The sequence below is a fragment of the Suillus paluster genome, assembly GCF_016628075.1.
Source record: "Suillus paluster strain FC165 chromosome Unknown EDB91scaffold_24, whole genome shotgun sequence".
Lineage (NCBI taxonomy): Eukaryota > Fungi > Basidiomycota > Agaricomycetes > Boletales > Suillaceae > Suillus > Suillus paluster.
Window position 1 is genome coordinate 482021 of NW_024537584.1, and position 19703 is coordinate 501723.

Genomic DNA, 19703 nt, shown 5'->3' on the forward strand with positions numbered 1-19703 from the left:
GACAACTAGAAACCTTCATCGATAGAATCATCGACGAACGAAAGGTCGGAAGGGGAAAGAAGTACCTCGTACGTTGGGTTGGCTTTGGCGAAGAAGATGACGAGTGGCTGCCGAGGAGGGACTTGGAAGACTGCGAGGCTCTGGACAATTGGGAGAAGGGACGTTCTCAAGGATAGTGGGGAAGGGTGTAAGCATGCGCTTACTTTCATGTGATTAACGCGCCCTTCGTTGATTGGACACCGTGCCATAATTGTCGGTGTTTGGCTGCTAACGCTCATTCAGTATATATAGCTCACCGCTGATGTATCGATATCTTATCTCGTACCGTATCACCGAATCCCATACGCTCATCCACGTTACCGCTGTCTGATTGTCCGCTAGTGTTGATCGTCTACTGTGACGACCTTCCAGCTTAGCTAGATATAGAAAGAGTGTCTGGGTTTGGGATGATGAACTTCCAGGAGGGTTGAACACTAACCTATCATGTAACTCATGCGACAAACCATCCGCCACATCGCAAAGGATAGGTGGACATGGTCATAGAAACGGCTAAGCATTGCTACCTGGAATAGTAATGAAGCCGGCTTGAGAGCAACTCGGGTGCTGCTGACGATGCTTGGCGGCGCAGTCATTTCGAGCCACCGTAATGCCACAGACCAGCATTTGATTCGGATACCGATGTGTGTAATGACATGCCGCCCAAAGCTCTGGATCTTCAGCTGTTTCTCACAGAGACCATGAGGTGTAGCCCATAGGCAACGGCAGGATTCCTTGTTGTCGACCCCAATGCGATGGTGTTCGCGCAGATGGGCAAGAACATCTTTAGGTGTAGCCTGAAGCTCATGGTTGCAAAGCCTTCCTTCGTTGTCCCACTGACAAAAATAGGTACTATGGTACTCATGAGGGTGGTATGGGTGGAAGCGACCACTGCGGTTATGCGGAGGAACAGGAGGCCGTGGATAATCGCAGACGTTGCGGAAATTTTCAAGCAAATTATCCTGCATCGCGAGAATGGGGGAGGGGGCGGAAGATCGAGAGACGTCCATCTGGTTGTTCATCAGCGAGTAAGCGTAAGGAGAATCTAAATGAAAGCGCCACTAAGTAAGATGGGTGTTCATGATAATGATGGATATTCTCACCATGACACCACTGGTAAATGAGGGGATGTCTGGGCTGTGGCGCATGTAGTACACGAGTATGCCATGCGGAATCATCAGCCACAGTCCTGTTTTGACACAAGAACCAAGTTGTCACTAGCTAATCGTAAAATTATAAAGAATGAACGCACTTCTCGAAAGACGGAGTGGCTAGTAAATAATCATCCAATGGTATATTTGTGTTACTGTTGATTCTCGTCAAATAATATAAGGGGCGTTCAGAATAAGTGCACCTTTCATCGCTGAGCGCCATAGGCACAAGATCAAAGTACGAACCTGCAGGCTGGTGGGCAGAGACTGATATATTGAGTGCATCATCGTCAAAAAGAAAAAGAGAAGAAGCCATGAATACAGCTGAGCAAGCGTTGTGCTGTTAAGGGGAGGGACGGTGGTTGTTCACTTGTTTTCCAGACGGTCAGCAGGTGCCTACAAATTTATCATTACTAAAATCTTTGCAATGCCAAGTGCGCGCACAGCACCGGAATAGGAGCCAGGCCAGAATATTAACGTGGAAAGCAGACATAGAATGTTGGCGTGATGAATGTAGACATCGTTGGCAAAGGTGAAGTAAAGATACCGGCCAACATGAAGATCTTGCCACCGATAGTTATTTTCCCTAGAAGCTGCAACGGAGATTATCCTCATAAACAAAAACATATTTTTGAGGATGACCACCTTGGATTCTGGCATGACACTGCCCAAGTCCCACAAGACGTATAGGGCCATATCGCGGCAGCCTCCTGGAGGCTGGCCAACTGAGAGAGCGATGGCAATGTCCTGGATTCAAGAAAGGCATGATGAAGTCCTGATGGAGTCGCTGTTGCAGATCGAGCCAATATTAAGTTACATCCGGAACCGCCTGCATTGCGTCAAACGTCGTGACGTTTCAAAAAGGGAGTACGAGGATCTATGTAGCCTCCGTCGCCTGCGGCTTTGTCGTATTTGCCTTGCACAAACCTCGCCCGTCTGTGGAAGTGATATTAATCAGTGCGATGTGCAAAAAGGTTGCTAAATCATAATGGTGGTAGCTCAAGCTCTCAAGAGTCAGACCAGACGATCTTAGGCTGGGACCACCACCGGGATCTTCCGAGGTTCCAGCTGTACGATAGTATCGTATCATAGTGAGGATAATAACCGGCGATAGAGCGGTAAAGTTCCCGGAAAACAGAACTTGGCAGAGTCAAACCGCGGAAGTAAGTAATGGATGTACTTGAGACAATCAATATGCGACATATGGTAGATGGGCCAACCCACTTTACTTGAAGCACATCAGATGGCTGAGCGCGGCCGGTGTCTTCAAGTACACGTAATGAACCAACTTTGAATTACCGGTATTCGTTCCTTCTCCCAAAATACCTTTTATATGGTACATACCTCGGACTCCGACAATATTTTGTTTTGAGTTCCTTCAAGTTGGCATCGAGGCTCGTTTAATTTGTGATCAAAATATGTTGATATCTGATACTACGAGAAGGGCCACTTCAAACGCGGCAGAATGTCCTGAGCGACAGTTGACGCCGGCTGAAGAAGTCACCACAGGTACTGTAAGAGAAACTCTTTGCATGGATCCCCAGGGACTCCCCCTTGTGACTGGCAACCTCTAACTTACTAAAGCTCTCTCCGTGCGTCTGCCATGTCGCCGCACCTCGCACCCGTGCTAACATCATGATCGTGCGTGTTCTGTGTTCAACACTACGTCCCACAATCCAGCTGATCGCACTGTGCCGGATTGTGTGATTGTGTGGGTTGCGGCTTGTCAATCATAGTTCTGAGAGGAGTCAAAGTCAAAGTCACCGGTCCTAGCCGACATACTCACCTACATACTGGTGGCCACTGATATCGCCTCTATCAAATTCATATACTGACTCCGGAAAATCTGATTCGTGTATGTGAGCAGCTTTACACGAGCATGTTAGAACAGCTCTCATCCATGTGTTAGAGCGGAAACAGGCAAGAGGAAATCAGGGATAGGGAGATTTCAGGCAGTTATACCTTGACTTTGGTTGTCGCACTGTGAGCGGTCATATCTCGGTCGTATCAGATCCCTGCTCATGATGCGGTTATGAGGGCCATCATGCCTACAGCAAACAATATATTGTTATCCTCGAATCCTTTCGTGCCGCATCACTGCCGCGTTGTAAGCGGTGCTTCGAAGCTGGTCTGTGAAGTATGGTATCCGAAGGCAATTGTATCGTTGTAAAAATAGCAAGCACCGGTCTGCCCCCAACAGCATATGCCGAAGTTCCCTGGCTGTACTTAAGGTCACTTGTGAGCGGTGATTATTCTTTAGAGATCCATTTTTCGCTCACCGAGTGCCAAGTAGATCTAGAGAGCCCAGCCCTGCCGACTAGCGCTCATTCTAGCGCCTGCCTACTCGGCGCATCTTCGATCCATCGTTGAACTTACTTTTTTGAGTTCGACCTCGGTCATCTAATGCTCAAGTCGTCAGATTAGTAGAGATTGCAGCGCGCTGCCGAGTACTAAATATTAAGTGGGAACGAACCTTCAACATCGACAAAAAGTGTATACCTCCTTTTGTACCCGTCATTGGCGCCCATCTGTATGCGTATCGTGATCCTGGAGGTGCATTTTTTTCCCAACGCATTGAGTACGTCTGACCTATTCCCGCTTCGTCTAGCGCCACTTATCACTTCATAATAATCATCCTTTACATTCACCCTCCTGCAGACTTTCGCGTTGCACAAGGCATCGAAAATTCCCAGACTGTATCCGCACCAAGTTTCCGGTAGCCTCAATCTCCGTCTCGAATACGTGTTAACGGCATTTACTCAGCGAGGATTTGTCTCCCATGCGGTGATTGGCCTCTACACAGCTGCGGCGCCAAGCGACGAGCTTCTGCACCACTTTTGGTGTTGTCAGTGCGACCTACAAATAACCAATGATTATTTTTGCCCTAACGTCGTGTGGACGTCATTTCCAAATACCAAACGCCATTTGGACATGATGAACGGGTCGATTGCTGCACGCTCTAATGTAAATGCCAACCTGGCAGGTCGGTACCCTGAGCCAGGGGTAGCCAAAGCTATGAAGAACCCATTATTACCGTGGAAGATACTCCATTTGCTACTGGCTGCCACCATGGTGTTGCATTTGTCCGATAGATTAAATATTTCGGGGGTGCTTCGTGTCTTCAATCCAGCGACACGCTCACTGCTCATGGTCACCGTCTGCTTGCCAATTTTCTGTTGTGATCCGGCTGGGATGATCGCGATCTCAGAGGGGAATAATAATGTCGAAGTAAAAATGGAACGAGTGTTCTGTTGTATACAGCAAGGCGACGCGGGTAAGTTAAGGTTTGAAGCAATGAGGTTTCTCTGCTGTACACACTGCACGGCTGGTCGACCCAGACAAGTTTGATTAGTGTGCTTTACGTTCAGCGTTTGCACTTCGAGCTTCGATATATTATGTTATCAGATAAGATGCAATAACCGAACTTGCAAACGTGGCATTTCAGAAATTTATTGGTTCCGCTCAGTTAGCCAGTTGGTGTTGCGGCTCGTTCAACAAAGTGGGTCACCATTGCCAAATTTCGTGTAAAGTTCTCGACTGAGCTTCTAGGCGTCACAAGCTACTACCATTCATGAAGTCATGAGCTCTCGAAAAAACGCAAGTTCAAGGCGGGCAACGTGGTTAGCCTTTGGCTTGGTGGCGCTCGCTGCGTTCTCCGCCTCAGCCCAGCCTCAAACTGTCAGTGTTATGGTATTTACACGGTCATGAATGCTAACGTATCCTTTAGGATAGTCTTGAGTCCACCCTATTAGAACGGGAGCAACAGAGTGCCCAAGTCCCAAACGACGTATGCAGGCAGAATCAGGATATCCGCGTGTGTGGATTTAATGCTCATTCTTGTGTAGGCTACCGTGTATTCGGAACCAGAGTTCGACCAGGGTGCAGAAGGTGAGAAGGGTTTCCTTGAGCACACCAGGAATCTAACACGTGTATATCGCGCAGCGACAAGAGCATACAAGTCTGCTCTATTCACACTTTCTAACCTCACCGCACATGCACCATCACATACCCACGACGTATTCTCCCAACCAACCACTACAACGCCCTCTCTTCTCTCCGCGCTTCTTCCTAATCTACAAGGCCAAGGCCCTCTAGGAAGTGCAATTCGCATAGCACTGAAACTTCGTCAACAATTCTTTATTTTCCGTCTGTTTGGTGGACCCAGTGGAAATGCTGCGAGGAGAAAAGATGAGGAGATGCGTGGAAAGGCAATAAAGGTGGTGGATTTACTGCAACATTCTGCTGAGCTAGGGAATCTAGGATGCGCTTTTTACGCTTGGTTATATATCTCTGGTAGGCCTTGCTTCCACATCTTCTAAGACTTAGCGCATTAACTTCTGTGTTTAGTTCCCTCCAAGCTCTCATTTCCCGTCCGACCCTAAACTCGCATACGATTCACTGTCGCACCACGCTGCACTGACAGGCAACGCTTCCTCGCAAGCTCTTCTCGCCTTTTTTCATGCCACAGGTTTTGCAGATGTCGTTCCCATCGACCAAGCCCAAGCATTGTTATATTACACATTTGCTGCTCAGGGCGGTGACAAAGGCGCACAAATGGCCCTCGGATATCGATACTGGAGTGGTATCAGCACAATTGAAGACTGCGATCGTGCAGTTGAATGGTATGAGGCTGCCGCAGATGAAGGTGAATAACCGACAATCCCCGAGTTTCCAAAGTTCTTATAAACCATCCTAGCGATGTCAATGTTCCTGTCTGGTCCTCCTGGTGGTCAAACCCTACCGCAGACCGCGACGCGCCTGTCTGACTTAGATGGGGGTGTATTCGGCCCGGGCGCCAGTGTTGCATCCACCGGCTTGAACGTTATTAAGCCCGCAGTCAAGGCTGGCCTAGCACATACCGCTGGTGAGACATGGGACGACGTTCTCGAGTACTACATTGTGGGTTTTCCTCCATAGTGTGTTGCTCGCTGCTCATGTAAGTTCAGTTCAACGCAGACAGAGGAGAAACGGACTTTGCATTCAAGTTAGGGAAGATCTATTACCAGGGTAGCATCTACGCTTCTGCAGGTGGTATCGGTTCTGGCTCAGAAGGGGTTGGACGGGTCCCTCAGGACTTCCATCAAGCTCAGACTTACTTCCTCCAGATTGCGCGGCAGGTCTGGCCTCGTGACCCTCCGAACCCCTTGTTGCATAATGCACCTGGTTATAAGGCGGAAAACATCAAGCAGCCTGGATACGCAGCAAAGAGCGCGGCATATCTTGGGCGGATGTATCTCCGGGGCGAAGGCGTGAAACAAGACTATGCAATGGCCATGATGTGGTTTGAACGAGGGGTCGAGTTCGAGGAAAGAGAGTGCCTCAATCTGTTGGGTATCATGTGGAGAGACGAGCTTGTGCCTGGACGCCAGGACATGAAGACAGCTATCGAATTCTTCAGCAGGGCAGCAGCTCAGGAACTCGCAGAGGCCCATGTCAATCTTGGAAAGTACAACTACTGTAAGTTTATCTTTGTTCAAACATAACGCCAGCATTTTCTCAATAACAAACAGACCGCGGCGAGTTCAAACTCGCTGTCACGTACTTCGAAACTGCAGTCCGTTTTGGCTCAACGTTTGAGGCTCACTTTTACCTTGCAAAGATTCACACCCTGAACATGCGTGCCGCAAATCAAGATTTTGCAGCAGGTTTCTGCGCTTCTGCAGTTTCGTTCTTCAAACTTGTTGCTGAGCGGGGAGTTTGGGATGATGACCTCCTGATAGATGCGGAAGTTGCCTGGTATAGTGGCACCGAACGTGGCAAGGAAGTTGCGATCCTTAAATGGTGGGTTGCGGCGGAGAGAGGGTCTGAGATAGCACAGAATAATCTAGCTTATGTCCTAGACCAAGGTAAGCCCAATGAAAGTCGAGGCCCTAGCAATCTAATCTATTTACAGACCAGAGCATGCTCCGTCTCACACGTTTCGCCCCTATTGAGGCATCCAATGATACCGCTCTCCTCGCCCTCACTCAGTGGACGCGTTCCGCTGCTCAGCGAAATATTGATGCACTGGTTAAGGTCGGTGACTATTACTACCACGGCCTTGGTGTTCCCGATGAGCCCGAGGCACTCAGATGGGAAAAAGCGGCCAAGTATTATCAGAGCGCTGCTGACACGCAGGTCAGTGCGCTGGCGATGTGGAATTTGGGCTGGATGTATGAGAATGGTATTGGTGTACCTCAGGTAAGCATTTATACTCTCGTATGTTACTCTGGTTAATGAACACGCTTCACAGGATTTCCATCTTGCAAAGAGGCATTATGATATGGCGGTTGACACGAATAGCGAGGCATACCTGCCTGTGCTGCTCTCCTTGATGAAGTTGTATGCCCGCAGTCTCTGGTACACTCTTCAGGGTGGCAAGGATGGTCTTAATCTATGGACATATGATGAGGATAAATGTGCGGCACTTCTTGTCATGAGTCCGCAATTTCAGCTGACATGCTGCCAGTATCTGTAGCAGAGAGGACGAGCTTGAAACGAGAAATAGATGGCAACTCCCAAGAAACGCCTCAGAAGGACAGCGGCGCTCAACCTGCCCTCCACAAGGAGGAGAGGGTCGTCGAAGAGTTTGAGGATGATGAGAGTCCATGGTATCCAGGTAAAGCTCGCGACGATTTCCGCAGACGAAGGCAGGGCGAAGCCGCGCGTGCTACTGCTGCTGAAGATGACGATCCAGTCCAGGCGAGTATTTCCTCCATCATTTCATCGCACCCTTTCTTATTCTCAAACACAGTGGGCACGAGAGAGACGGAACGCGGAAAATGAAAGGGACGCTGATTTTGGTCCTGAGGACTATTTTGACGGTGCTATTCGTGGCGGACACCGAAGGGAGGAAGAAGTGGACGAGTTTGCAGAGACGATGTTGCTGGTGGCTCTTTGTGCTGTTGTTGCGGTCCTGATCTACGTCCGCACACGCATTGTGGATAGAGCCAGGAGGCAAGAACAAGAACAGCAGCAAGATCAGGGGGGTCAGAGAGATTTGGGGGTGTTCCCGCCACCAGGCGATCCCGCCCGACAGGAGTGGAACATCGTGCATTAGTGCATCGCACGTTATTTATTGTGGTTGTAGGTATCTAGCCATGATAGGACATCAAGACGTAATTTGGGGCCATTAGGTCCAGTTTGAATCCTTTTGAACAAGTAAAACCGTCGGGGCACCTATTTATGGCTATTTGGCCAGCTCAGCTCAGACATCCCCGTGTGCGAGCCCGGCGGCGGGCTGTCAAAGTGTCGAGATTGACGTCAACCCTGGGAATCAGCGTAACTACAAGAAGTATACACTTCTTGGTCTTCTGATCCCGAATCCTATAGATCCTTATAGACCCCCTTTCAAACCTCGAGCAGAGTTTCACGCTTACGTCGCCTGAGCTGGCACCCAGCATCACCACCATGAGCTTCAACCTCAAAGATCTTGAAGGCCCCATTACGCTCATCCTCACTGCTCCAGGTGTTGATTTGAGTACCATCAGCGCGAAGCGCGTTCGCCAGAAGTTGTTGGAGGACACCGCGTTGGGTCTGACCACTCAAGGGCTGAAGAAGCGGAGGACAGAGGTGGACACGATGATTTCGAATATTTTTGAAAATATTAGTCGGCAGGCACAAGCAGACGACTCGAAGAGGAAACGCGACGAAGAGACGGATGAAGCCACAGAGCAGGATGATCAAGGGGAGGTTTCGGAGGAACAGGATGAGCAAGAGGATGCTGTGGAGGAGCAGGACGCAGAAGCATCTGAGGAAGAGGACGAGAAACCTCCACCGCCGAAGAAAAAGAAGAGCGCTGCGAAAAGCGTCGAAGAGGCCGATGCTGAGTTGGCCAGGAAACTTGCATCAGAACTCAACTCCCGGTCGCGGCGTGGCGCGTCAAATGGCGCATCTACTACGCCCAAGAAGCGTAAGACGAAGAAGAGTGCAGCCGTGGTGGATTCCGGTGGCGAGAACGATGACGAAGATGAGGAGAAGCCAAAGAAGAAACGTAGTGGAGGTGCAAGAGGAGGCTTCGCAAAGGAATACATACTCAGGTGCTTCAAACGCCCCTGTTTACGTCTTTTGTACCGTGCGATCTCCTCATCTTTTCTTCATTTTACAGCGAATCCCTGTCAGTGGTTGTTGGCGTGGACAAGCTCTCCCGCCCCCAAGTCGTGAAGAAACTATGGGAGTATATTCGTGGTCATGAACTTCAAAACCCGTCCAATAGGCGTGAGATCATGTGCGACGACAACATGCGAGCTGTCTTCGGTACCGAAAAGGTTGACATGTTCCGGATGAACAAAGTCTTGGGACGGTATGTCTACTCTAACTGCTTCGAGACGCATATTCTCAGTGATCCTGCATTTAGGCATTTACATGCCCAGTGACAACGTTTGGGAGAGGTACATCAAGTGTGTCGTTAGTTTTATGGTGTCAGTTCCTGCTGTATCCATCACGCATTATTTATGACCTGTAGTAAGTCTTGCGCGTTATATATTGAGTATGAAAACGACGGCCTATGCAACACATCCGAAAAGACAAACATACACGGAGAAAGCAGAATGTCGTAGACTCATAGCAAATTCGTAAGTAGGTAATAGTATGGTATGGCTCGCAGGTGGATCATATTGAGTATCGTGGATGACTTCAGAAAAACACCGGCTAGTTCAAATTTTGCAGCTTCATCCACTCCTTATCGTCTGCATTGAAATCCACACCTTTATTCTTCCACCACTTCCTTGCTTTGTCCCCACCGCCAATCGCGTCCTCCAGTGCTTCTTCGATGTCACACATACGATATTGAATCGGTAACCTACTTTTATCCCACCATTCCAACACTTCGCTTCGATTATGCCGTGTCGCGCCGGTCAGCACATCCTGGTCGAATATGATCTGTAGCCCGCTTCCAAGCCACCACTGCAAAACTTCCACCTTCCCCACGCAGCTAGCATGGTGCATGACATGACGGTCATACGTATACTCCAGCTGCGACGTCGCCCACCACTTGAGTACGTCCACATGCCCTGCCTGACTCGCCAATTCCATAACGCGCCCGACCTTCAGGGGCAGGTTATTGGTAAGATTCTGGTACTTCCACCATTCCAGGACATTAATACGATTTTTTGCGCTAGCACCTTCAAGAGCAGCTTCTGTGTAGTCCAGCGGAAGCCCAGACGACACCCACCAGTCCAGAGACTGCACTTGACCGCTACGAGAGGCTCTATCGATAGCACGAGCAATAGACCCAGGTTTTGGAGGATGCACTAGATCTGGGTGTTGCTCAAACCCATGTTTCCACCACGAGAGTACTGATGTGCGACCGTGCTGCGATGCATGGAAAGGGATCAGATCGTCTTTGAAGGTAGATAAAAATACGGGGTGGTATTGCGTAACGAAAAATTCCAGCACATTGACGTAACCAAATCGCACAGAGGCGATGGCACTGTGAATTGAAGGCGGATTGGCTGCGGGATCTGCTGCACGGATGAGGGGGATAGAACCTGTGAGAATGGAGAGGTCGATGGGTGAAGCATCGTTCCATTCGCTAGGGGGAGGCAGCGAAGTAGGGACGCTCAAGGCACGAGAGAGCTCCCAGTCACCAAGATGATCAAAGATATCAGCCAGAACTTCGACGGGGAGATCTACAGGACGTTCGGTGGTCGTCTGTTCCTTCCCTTTGCCCATGGAAGACATTGGCGCATCACTAGAGATTGTAGGAAAATGATAGGTATGGAAATCATGCTGGGCTAATCTCGATGCGAGCTCTTTATCCGTACCCGATGTTGGGAGATTGCGAACTTTGAGGAAAAGTACGAGCTCGTCGTGGGGTAGCCGACAATAGGCAATGAAAACAGCTTTAAATGGACCATCGTGGTTCTAAAGAGAGTTATAAGATCAGTACTAGTGTGAGACGGATGAATGATGAGAAATATATTGACCTCCATATGCAGATGCCCAGAAAGATGTGGCTTGGGAATGAGAGCTGTCAGAGGCTGGGAGGTGATTTGGCCACGTGGTCTCTGAAGTCGAGCTCCAACAACTCAAGAGTTGCTCAACGTTGGATTTGATTCTTGTTCAAGACCTTTTATTAAAATTTTCGCAGCCTGCAGGACGCTTAGCGTCTACCGGCTGTCAGACAAGGATCAAGCCGCGAGGGGGATATCGTTAGCTCCCGAAACCTTCGAATTCAGATCAGCTCCAAACAGGCTTGTTCGAGGTGTCTTAAGGAACGTGCTGCCAGCGTTCTGTCTTAATGATTAGCGTCTGGATGATGCGCACAACGGCACCGCCTTGATATGATCAAGAGCCTGGAAGACTTACACCCCGTTCAACTCGGACCTATCGAGAAGCAAGAGTTCCAGGCTCCGCCGAACCACACTTCATCTTCTCGGAGGATGCATGCTGCATCTACTAACCTTCAGATGAGGCTCCAGAGTCGGAGTGGGTGGATTGACGAGTGGGGATATTTATTATATCCCGGGCGCTATTTTACCTCCAAATGGCGAGTGTCATCTCGTTGTTCGCCTGAGCAACTATCAGAGTTGATATTGATCGTACGAATGCAGGGTCTTCAGTGCAGGCTTCTCAAATAAATAGGTTTTCCTAGTATACTGCCACGAGTAGCATGCGAATAGCAGGTCCTATGTAGAACACTTTGCTGTATGTGAGTCCAGTGTCAATTATTTTGGCACTAGTGGTGTCCGAGAAGCTGACTCCTCATCCCTGCATATAACCAAGTACAGCGATCAAATGTACGTTCAGAGTATCCGATGACAGCCCTAATGACTGAAACTATGATCACATGTATCATCAACTACAACTGCTTCAGCACTGCTCGGAGGAGTTCTCAGTCATTCATTGTTCGCCCGTTGACTACATCTATCAATATCCGAGGCGATAACTCCTTCATTGTGTACCATGGTTCCCTCGGGATACAGGAAGAGCACGTTGATCAACTTCTGGAACGTAATAATGACGTACCTTGTACTTTGCAGACACTTCGATTGCGGCAGTTCCTGTGGCCGGTGGCGTACCTTTCCGACGCACAGCAAAGTTGACATGCCAAAACTTTGTCTCTCTATTGTTCTCCAAATTTTTGTTCAAGCTATTCGGGAAAAGGTTGACGCCCTTCTAAAGCGAGTCGTCTGCATTCACGGGTGCCTTTTCTCTAGTGGGAATCGAACAAAGGGACCTCAAGATTCACAGCTGTTCAGTGGACAACACAGGAGGTAAGTCATCACGTGCTACTCGATCATATTCGCATTCGATGGGCCCGCCAATCAAGGGTCAGTTGTAGTTGATTGAGTGCTTGTGGTGCTCGTTTTTCATCGTTTACAGCGAACACTCGAGCACTTGTTGCTAAGGCTGTAATACCAAGGTATTGGAGCAAATGTCGCACGAACTGTGATTGATCAGCGCTCACAATCAACTGCGCCGATTCGGACTTGCTATCGCCCCTGCGATTTTTCTTTTGGTAAATGACGGTTTGGGCTGTTCACGTACCTGCGATTATTCGTGCGCTTGCCATTGGTTGCGAAGTTATAGGTACGGGGCTGCGGTGGCCTTCGACGTGACTCCAACTAGCTGTTCTTGGCTGTGCCAAACATCTTAGACCAAATACATGCACAATGTTGTTCACATTTTGTTGTCCTCCTTTGATCTGAAAATTGAATGGCGCGGAGACGACGATCACACGTCACAGTCCAGGGCGATCATAGCGTCACCGCGGTGATCAAGCTTAATTCCGTAGCGTTCAAGAGCGTTAGTCGGACCCAGGTAAGTTGTATACATACTCTGTAAACGGGCGGGAAAAGATGTCACCTTGTTTTAGGTATAAATGATCCGTGCCAGTGCCTCGTGCACATGTACTTGAGTACGTACTTCGGTTTTGATTAGATTAGCACAGGGTACTGTATTCAATCTCGGAAATGGACGGTCACTGCTTTTCTGCTGTGGATTCTAATCATTCTCCTGTGGCGACAGGAACACAGAAACCTGACAATGCAGGGTCAAGGAAAACTCTGATCCCTGAGCGTCCGGTTCCGATTCTTATGTATATATATATACTCCTCGCCGCCCCATTGATGACCCAGTCTTAGACATGTTCACAAAACTTGCCAGCTACTTATGCGGTGGACGGTATGTCATGCTAAATGTCACTTTACCGATATTTCGCTCATGTTGGATATCAGCGACCAAGTCGGTCAAGCTAGGGGACCACAGTTTAACCTTTCTGGAAGCGCTCAGAAAAAGGACAAAGTGTATGAGATATATACCGACCAACTTTTGGGATGAACTGACCTTTGAAATAGCACAAAACCTACTGTGAATGTCCGAAAGACTGAAGGGTCGAGGTATGTACTAGCATGCTGTTGGGATTTCTTGGAATGGTTGACAAGGCTTCTAGTGGTACTCGACCTCGGCCCCCTCCAGACTCCACTAGATATCAAAGTCCCAATCAATCAAATGGTGTACAACCAAGGACATAGACTAGACCTCCATGATGTCTTGGGTGAGCAGTGCTAGTAAATGTTGAGTAGGTGCGTTCATCATCTTCGATATTCAATTGTCACACTCACGAACACTTGATTGTGATGCCGGCACAGATGCTTTTGCATGTAAAAATCTCCATGTGCTTCCGATGTGCATATATGTCTTATGCTTTTCTAAAGTCCTCCTGTAAAGCGACTTCTTCTACAGTACTACATGAAATTCATTGGATGGTTCATGCCGTTTTTTGAGCATATATTTATTACGTGGATGGTGGCTTTTGGTGATTTGTCTTCTCCCTTAAACGGACTGTATTCTATCATGTAGACGAGGAAAGACAGTTAATCCTTCTATGCTATGTTCTTGTTCAGCCTGCTGGTGTGCAATGGTCACAAGGTAGTTGAACTGTCGATTCCTGCCTTCAGCTCAGGGACAACGTCATCTCCAACTCCGCCCAGCACAAAAGCCTTCAAGTTACCTAATGCCTGCAGTTCTCTCGTTCTCCACGCCTCTGCTGACTCTCCCCCAATATGCGGTAGAAGTGTACAGCACGGGAAGTTCAATAGACGCGGATCTACGCGCGGTTCATCGGGGTATACATCCAAGCCAACTGATGAAAGCTGAAAGCTATCAGAAAAGGCATCAACCAAGAAGATAGAAGAAGTGTTACATGACCGTCTTCTAGCGCTCGTATTATTGCCTCTTGATCCACTACCCGTCCTCGTGATGTATTTAGAAGCACGCTACCCCGTCGCAAAGTCCTGATCTCCTTCTCTCCAATCATCCCAGTTGTGGATTTGTTGAGAGGGACGTGTAGGCTGAGTATGTCGCTCTGCTTGCACAGCTCTTCCACACTTGAGACATACTCGCACCAGTCTGGGACAGACTCTAACTTTCTTCGTGAGAAGTATATGATGCGCATTGGAAAGGCATGCGCAAGATGAGCGAATCTCAGACCAATGGCGCCTAAGCCCACGATACCAAGCGTACGCCCAGTAATGTCGTGAGTTTTCGCTGCTTCAAAGGGTCTCTTCCATGTACCAGAGCGAAGGGAGCGTTCTGCCATCGAGAAGTGCCTCAGGCACGATAGCATAAGGTACAAAGTGGCTGTGGCAGTCGCATCCTCGTTTGCTCCTGGAGTATTCGACACCAAAATTCCTGTAGAAAACGCACACGTTAGCAACGGTTGATTCTACTTGAGAGCGGATATTACCTCGTTCTTTGCAGGCTTGCACGTCGATTTCATCGTAACCACCGCCACTCTGAGCGATCCAGCGTATCGTGCTCGTGTCGGCTAGAGCATGGATTAATGGTGCGTCAAATTTTCCTATGACTTCAGAAGACGTGTTGCGCCTGTACACGGCGACAGTCCCCTCATATGGCCCACCGGGACCGAATGAAGAGAGGAAATGAGAACGAGATTCTGAAACCAGAGGCTGAAGACACACATAAAGCTGGAATCCATTCACAAGGAAACCCACTTACTATCACTTCGGCGATCCCATGGAACATCTCCTTGAACTCGTCCTGGACATACTCAATCTCACCTAAAATATATCAGAGACCGAATTGCCATGGAATTAACCTAGAAACCCACCACACAATAATATGCGGGGGAGCATTTCAGCGTACGCGGTTTATCGCAAGCCCTGTTGGGGAGGACAAGACTCGGGAACTTGTTATCTTTGATCAATCGAACACGTGTTGAGAACATGGGACTAAAATAACTAATTGACATACCATGAGATCCACAATGCAGCAAAGGTGAATTGCTTGGGCACAATCATCACAGACATATCACGTATCATTTCCGTCGCTAACATTGCAATCTCGCGTGGTACAAGTAGAAGAACGCCCGATACTGACATGCCAACTACAATCTACCCTCCATCATCTGTTGAAGGAACGTCAGACACATGCATCAAAGGTACGCAACACCGGCGTGAAACTCGCCAGAGCAGCAATTTTCGATACGCCTCTGATTTTCTTGCATTCCTCTTGAACATTATATCCGTGGCTAGTGTTAAGCGTTCCAGAGTCGTAGTGGCGTTTCAGGTACCTAGTGAACAAGATATTATGTATTGCTCAGATGACATCGCCTGTGGTTGTGATAAGCCCGAGAACGAACCGAAGGCAGACTTCCTCTTTGAAGTCTTGATATAACTTGCGGTTACTCTTGCGCTGATACACGTCCTCAAATCAAGAGTTGATGAATACGAGAGAACAAAATATACCTCAAGTTTTCGTGCTTCCTCCTCGTACGGGTGACTCTGGTGCACAAGGAAGTGATCCGCGAGGACATAAAACGACATGCCGGAGAGGAACATTTCATAGAGACAAGCGGCCTTGTTCCCTCCATATCCAACAAAGCGTTCATCACACCTGGAAAGATTAAATCAGACGGAGCAATACAAAATTTTGACCCGGATATAGTTGGCACCATGGTGGCCCTTCCTTTCTAAAGATCACGTAAGGCTCGTATGCGGGGTGGTACTGCGTAACTTTGTAAACTTCACCAGGGGCGGCGGCATAAAATCGTGGATAATCGGTACTGTTATGTCCAGGAACCCAAGAGCGGTGGAACATGTCGATCTTCTTCGCCTTGACCAACGAAAGCAACGTCTGAAACAACACTATTCAGTGACTTCCTCGAGTATTTCGTTCGTCATCCTAGACCTTCTTATCACGAGGGAAATATTTCTGGTGCAGGCCATCTTGCTGTTTCACATATTCGAACGCAGGCACCACCAGAGCAGCATCTCCCTCCTTAAGCATTCGGCCGATCTTAGCATCTCGACTAGCCCTGACGGCAGAACGGAAGTTGGTACAAATGGCAAAGTCAACGTCAAGCATCATGACGAATTCAGTGCGGGCAAATAGACGCGCAGCATTTCGCCAAGCATTCAGTTGACGGTCGAAGGGTGTGAGAACGAGGTGTATGTCGACATAGGTTGACATCGCGGGCGTTGACACATACAGGTCATGCAAAGCATCCAAAAGGGCGTGTGTTGCACTAGGTTTGACATGGACGGTTGCCGAAATCGGACCTTGACAAAAAAAAATAAGGAAAGACTGAAAACACAGACGATATAAAGACCGGAGCAGACCTTGGTAATGCTTCACCAGCTCAGAAAAGACCTTGAATCGGTTGAATGTGACTAGAGTGGTGATGGTAATATCGTCCTGCTCGAATGTACCTGAAGCTCTATAGTAGTAGGGGACCACTTGAAGAGGGTGCATGGATTGCGAGAATGCCTTGGACAGAAATAGATCTTCGCTCATTGGAATTCCATCTGTTGTCCCAGTCGTATGTTCGGGTGACAAGGATAATGTAGGCCAAAGTAGCATTTCCTGGGACGTCTTGCCAGCGACCTCGGCGTTTGGATGAACCTGGATAGCGGTCGCATCGTAGGAAGCCATGTATGACCTCGCCAATGTCCGTAGTGGAGACAGTATATGGGTTGTTGTGTAGAGGACCGCGATTGCAACATACAAAGAAGCAATCAGACGGATAAACCTGAGACCACGACTAAAATCTGACATGTGCAGTGGTGGAATCCAAAAGGAATACGGGATGCTAGTGGATCCGAGACACTTGCAATTGGAGAGTCGGTGCAGAAGTTCAATTGCGCTGTGTTTGTCACTACTTGTTGGACGTACGTTTCAGAACGCCCGTGATCAGATCGTAGCGGCGCTTACACACCAAGTCCCCGACTCCGATTGATACAACGTCAGCTTGTAGCAAAAGTTATTGAAGTTACTTGGTATCGATGTTTTGACTGAAATCAAAGCCAACATCGCTCAAAGTTCTTCACATGTATTGGGTTTTGAGAGTCATACTTATCATAGGGTGTATGTCACAAGTGACGCACAGGGAGCTTATCGGCTCAGCCTCAAACCAACACGCTCCCCGTGTAAGGACAAACGTGGTTGTATATTTACCGCCTCTCATCGTCTCGAAAAGCACGTTGACCAGATGGGCTCTCTGAGAGCAGTTGATAGGAGACAATATTCCATACGGAAACAGCCGAGGTGCACAGCTTTTTGCAGAGGTTTTTCGGTGATGGCCTTCCTCTCTACTAACGCAGAAGTCGGGGATATGACAGAAACATTAGTTTCGACATCCTTCAGGTTGCTTGCTTCCCTGCTACTCAGACCTCCGTGAGCCACAATAGAATTACTTTGTTGACGTTGCGGCTGATGTGCTCGGTCGTGCCCTGCGTTATAGTGCAACCGTCGAAGTGCTCCCTGGCGATGCCTCCACCTGGATCTCCGATGGGGCAGAATCACCCCATTCCCCTTTTCTGCTTATGGAAAACAACCTTGGTGTGCCTGAGAAAGAACTTCGTCGGTCCTACCTGTTCGCTGTGCATGTTTTCGCTGCTGCACGCAAGGTTTCCGGACTTCATACGTTTCAGAATGCCTCCACCCTTACCATGACTCCAGCGATTCAGGATATAATCGATTCTTCTGCTGTCCTCATTTTGATGAATCCGGCTCACCAGACTGCACTCAATGCTAGAAAGCGACTTGTTGAGCGGAACCTCATAAATGTGGGGCAAGAACTCAAGTTTACAGCTGCTCTACTTTCGAGCAAGCACTGTTGCAAACAGGCCGAGCTATGGTACCACAGGCGATGGATTTTCCGGCGCATATACCCAATCCCAACCTCTCCTCAAGGGTCCATTGCTGACATAGCCCCCGATTCAACAAATTTCTATCTTCTTCCCAATGACCTCTCTGTGGAAATCAGTCTTGTCATAAGAGCTTGCGAACTCTATCCCCGCAACTATTTTGGCTGGATGCACCGCACAATATGCATTAAATCTATCATCGCATCAGCGATGCATTTTATCACATCAGACGTATTCGTTGAAATCGTTACAAAAGAGATCCTCGACGTCACGCAGTGGATCGAGTCTCACATCTCGGACTATAGTGCTGTGCATCACCTCAAAACTCTTGCTTATCTCGTTGACGAAATGGAGTGTACGTTCCTCCCAGACAATCTTCAACATTTACTTTCCCCGATCGGACATGCCCTCATGCTCGTACGTGCATTTCCGGGGCACGAAACACTTTGGCAGTATCTCCGCCTATTTTGGGATGAGGGGGATGTCACTGCAGCGTTTATCGCGTCGTTTGTGGCACCTCTACAAAGTACTGGGATGGTGGACGAGGGAAACGAGTATCGAGAATGTTTTAGTGCCGCGCAACATGCTCGCCACTTCCTCGAGTGGAGGAATCAGAGGTTGAGGTGACACAACTGCTTGTACTTGGTACCGTATGCCACGCGTTATCATGCAATCATTAATCAATTCATGCCAGCACGACAGGTTGTCTTCACGATTAATTGACACCATAGCGCCTTAAATTAATTAACACCTTCACAGATAAATCAAATCATTATACTTTTTGATCCTCGCGATCGGTGGAAATCAGCGACCCGTGCGTTTCAAAACGCGAAGATTACGACTGGCTGTGTCCTTGAAATATAATATCGAATGCAATTTCCCCAACTCCCTAATTTGTCCCCCACTCTTAAACGGGCAAAATCAATTAGATCAAGGGGACCTCAGGGGATGCTTTCAGGGGATGCCGTGTCATGCACACTTATTCGAGCATACTAGTTCCAAGGACTTTATGGAACTCACGGCTGATTCGATTTCGGGTGCTCATATCGGAGCGGCGCTTGGTCGCGCTAGTCCCCAACTCCTCCGGCAAGCACCGGCAATACTCAGGATCTGCGCGATATGTCAATAGCTTTCCATTCCAAGTGCATACACTCACACCATGGATCCAGACATGGATCATAATATACAATTCAAGAAAATCATAAGAGCGGTACGGAGTTCAGCCGAGGTGGGGAACAGATTTGGCGACATCTTTCCTGTGCATAAAAACAGGTGCCTGGCCGATCCGATCCTAAAAAAACTCTTCCCACTTCGTGGAGTCGGATCGTGCACGACATTACTCGTTGAAATGTGCGTCTATAAGAGCAACCATCACGGAGTGAGTGTTTAGTTCAATATTGCCCTTGTGCTATATTTGATAGATGAT

At 48.5% G+C, this 19703-nt stretch overlaps 8 protein-coding genes across 8 annotated transcripts; 3 read left to right on the forward strand and 5 right to left on the reverse strand.

The window, feature by feature from the left end:
- Positions 1 to 478: 478 nt before the first annotated feature.
- On the reverse strand, positions 479 to 1912 carry EDB91DRAFT_1336470 (uncharacterized protein; the record flags this gene model as incomplete). The annotated part of the gene is made up of 5 exons (XM_041325537.1): positions 1632 to 1912; positions 1391 to 1583; positions 1289 to 1342; positions 1140 to 1225; positions 479 to 1081 (listed from the first exon to the last, which is right to left on the reverse strand). Coding segments are annotated over exons 2-5 (855 nt in total), but the record flags the coding sequence as incomplete, so codon positions are not given.
- On the reverse strand, positions 1584 to 2277 carry EDB91DRAFT_1081958 (uncharacterized protein; the record flags this gene model as incomplete). Its single annotated transcript, XM_041315438.1, has 2 exons — positions 1584 to 1912; positions 2115 to 2277. The coding sequence occupies 2 exons, from the start codon at positions 2275 to 2277 to the stop codon at positions 1584 to 1586; spliced, it is 492 nt and encodes a 163-aa protein (XP_041177522.1).
- A 2408-nt stretch (positions 2278 to 4685) lies between these two features.
- On the forward strand, positions 4686 to 8346 carry EDB91DRAFT_1132143 (uncharacterized protein). The gene is made up of 12 exons (XM_041318681.1): positions 4686 to 4865; positions 4915 to 4974; positions 5033 to 5075; positions 5130 to 5466; positions 5546 to 5832; positions 5884 to 6086; positions 6134 to 6644; positions 6698 to 7033; positions 7081 to 7367; positions 7420 to 7585; positions 7636 to 7868; positions 7921 to 8346. The coding sequence occupies exons 1-12, from the start codon at positions 4767 to 4769 to the stop codon at positions 8224 to 8226; spliced, it is 2868 nt and encodes a 955-aa protein (XP_041177523.1). The 5' UTR covers positions 4686 to 4766; the 3' UTR covers positions 8227 to 8346.
- Positions 8347 to 8367: 21 nt separating this feature from the next.
- EDB91DRAFT_1132147 (SWIB/MDM2 domain-containing protein) lies at positions 8368 to 9633 on the forward strand. Its single transcript, XM_041318682.1, has 3 exons — positions 8368 to 9205; positions 9274 to 9468; positions 9523 to 9633. The coding sequence occupies exons 1-3, from the start codon at positions 8577 to 8579 to the stop codon at positions 9539 to 9541; spliced, it is 843 nt and encodes a 280-aa protein (XP_041177524.1). The 5' UTR covers positions 8368 to 8576; the 3' UTR covers positions 9542 to 9633.
- Positions 9634 to 9815: 182 nt separating this feature from the next.
- Positions 9816 to 11098, reverse strand: EDB91DRAFT_1248274 (uncharacterized protein; the record flags this gene model as incomplete). Its single annotated transcript, XM_041322907.1, has 2 exons — positions 9816 to 11030; positions 11093 to 11098. 2 exons carry the CDS (start codon positions 11096 to 11098, stop codon positions 9816 to 9818), a joined length of 1221 nt encoding a protein of 406 aa, XP_041177525.1.
- A 2934-nt stretch (positions 11099 to 14032) lies between these two features.
- On the reverse strand, positions 14033 to 15265 carry EDB91DRAFT_1053016 (D-isomer specific 2-hydroxyacid dehydrogenase; the record flags this gene model as incomplete). Its single annotated transcript, XM_041313715.1, has 5 exons — positions 14033 to 14263; positions 14314 to 14801; positions 14857 to 15079; positions 15129 to 15190; positions 15241 to 15265. 5 exons carry the CDS (start codon positions 15263 to 15265, stop codon positions 14033 to 14035), a joined length of 1029 nt encoding a protein of 342 aa, XP_041177526.1.
- On the reverse strand, positions 15246 to 17366 carry EDB91DRAFT_345371 (glycosyl-transferase for dystroglycan-domain-containing protein). Its single transcript, XM_041326949.1, has 9 exons — positions 17347 to 17366; positions 16751 to 17286; positions 16320 to 16690; positions 16084 to 16265; positions 15878 to 16025; positions 15772 to 15824; positions 15597 to 15702; positions 15384 to 15537; positions 15246 to 15326 (listed from the first exon to the last, which is right to left on the reverse strand). Exons 2-8 carry the CDS (start codon positions 17184 to 17186, stop codon positions 15517 to 15519), a joined length of 1317 nt encoding a protein of 438 aa, XP_041177527.1. The 5' UTR covers positions 17187 to 17286; positions 17347 to 17366; the 3' UTR covers positions 15246 to 15326; positions 15384 to 15516.
- Positions 17367 to 17706: 340 nt separating this feature from the next.
- On the forward strand, positions 17707 to 18904 carry EDB91DRAFT_1081962 (uncharacterized protein; the record flags this gene model as incomplete). Its single annotated transcript, XM_041315439.1, has 2 exons — positions 17707 to 17804; positions 17872 to 18904. 2 exons carry the CDS (start codon positions 17707 to 17709, stop codon positions 18902 to 18904), a joined length of 1131 nt encoding a protein of 376 aa, XP_041177528.1.
- Between the last annotated feature and the right edge of the window lie 799 nt (positions 18905 to 19703).

What these genes read in the sequence shown, in the direction of transcription:
- EDB91DRAFT_1132147 (XM_041318682.1), top strand. Translation starts at nt 8,577, where the DNA reads ATGAGCTTCAACCTCAAAGATCTTGAAGGCCCCATTACGCTCATCCTC. An exon ending in GCAAAGGAATACATACTCAG is followed by an intron (nt 9,206 to 9,273) that starts GTGCTTCAAACG and finishes TTCATTTTACAG; the next exon opens with CGAATCCCTGTCAGTGGTTG.
- EDB91DRAFT_345371 (XM_041326949.1), bottom strand. Translation starts at nt 17,186, where the DNA reads ATGTCAGATTTTAGTCGTGGTCTCAGGTTTATCCGTCTGATTGCTTCT. An exon ending in GCTGGTGAAGCATTACCAAG is followed by an intron (nt 16,691 to 16,750) that starts GTCTGCTCCGGT and finishes TTTTTTGTCAAG; the next exon opens with GTCCGATTTCGGCAACCGTC. An exon ending in AAAGAGGAAGTCTGCCTTCG is followed by an intron (nt 15,703 to 15,771) that starts GTTCGTTCTCGG and finishes CTTGTTCACTAG; the next exon opens with GTACCTGAAACGCCACTACG.
- EDB91DRAFT_1132143 (XM_041318681.1), top strand. Translation starts at nt 4,767, where the DNA reads ATGAGCTCTCGAAAAAACGCAAGTTCAAGGCGGGCAACGTGGTTAGCC. An exon ending in GTGCCCAAGTCCCAAACGAC is followed by an intron (nt 4,975 to 5,032) that starts GTATGCAGGCAG and finishes ATTCTTGTGTAG; the next exon opens with GCTACCGTGTATTCGGAACC. An exon ending in TCTTGGAAAGTACAACTACT is followed by an intron (nt 6,645 to 6,697) that starts GTAAGTTTATCT and finishes AATAACAAACAG; the next exon opens with ACCGCGGCGAGTTCAAACTC.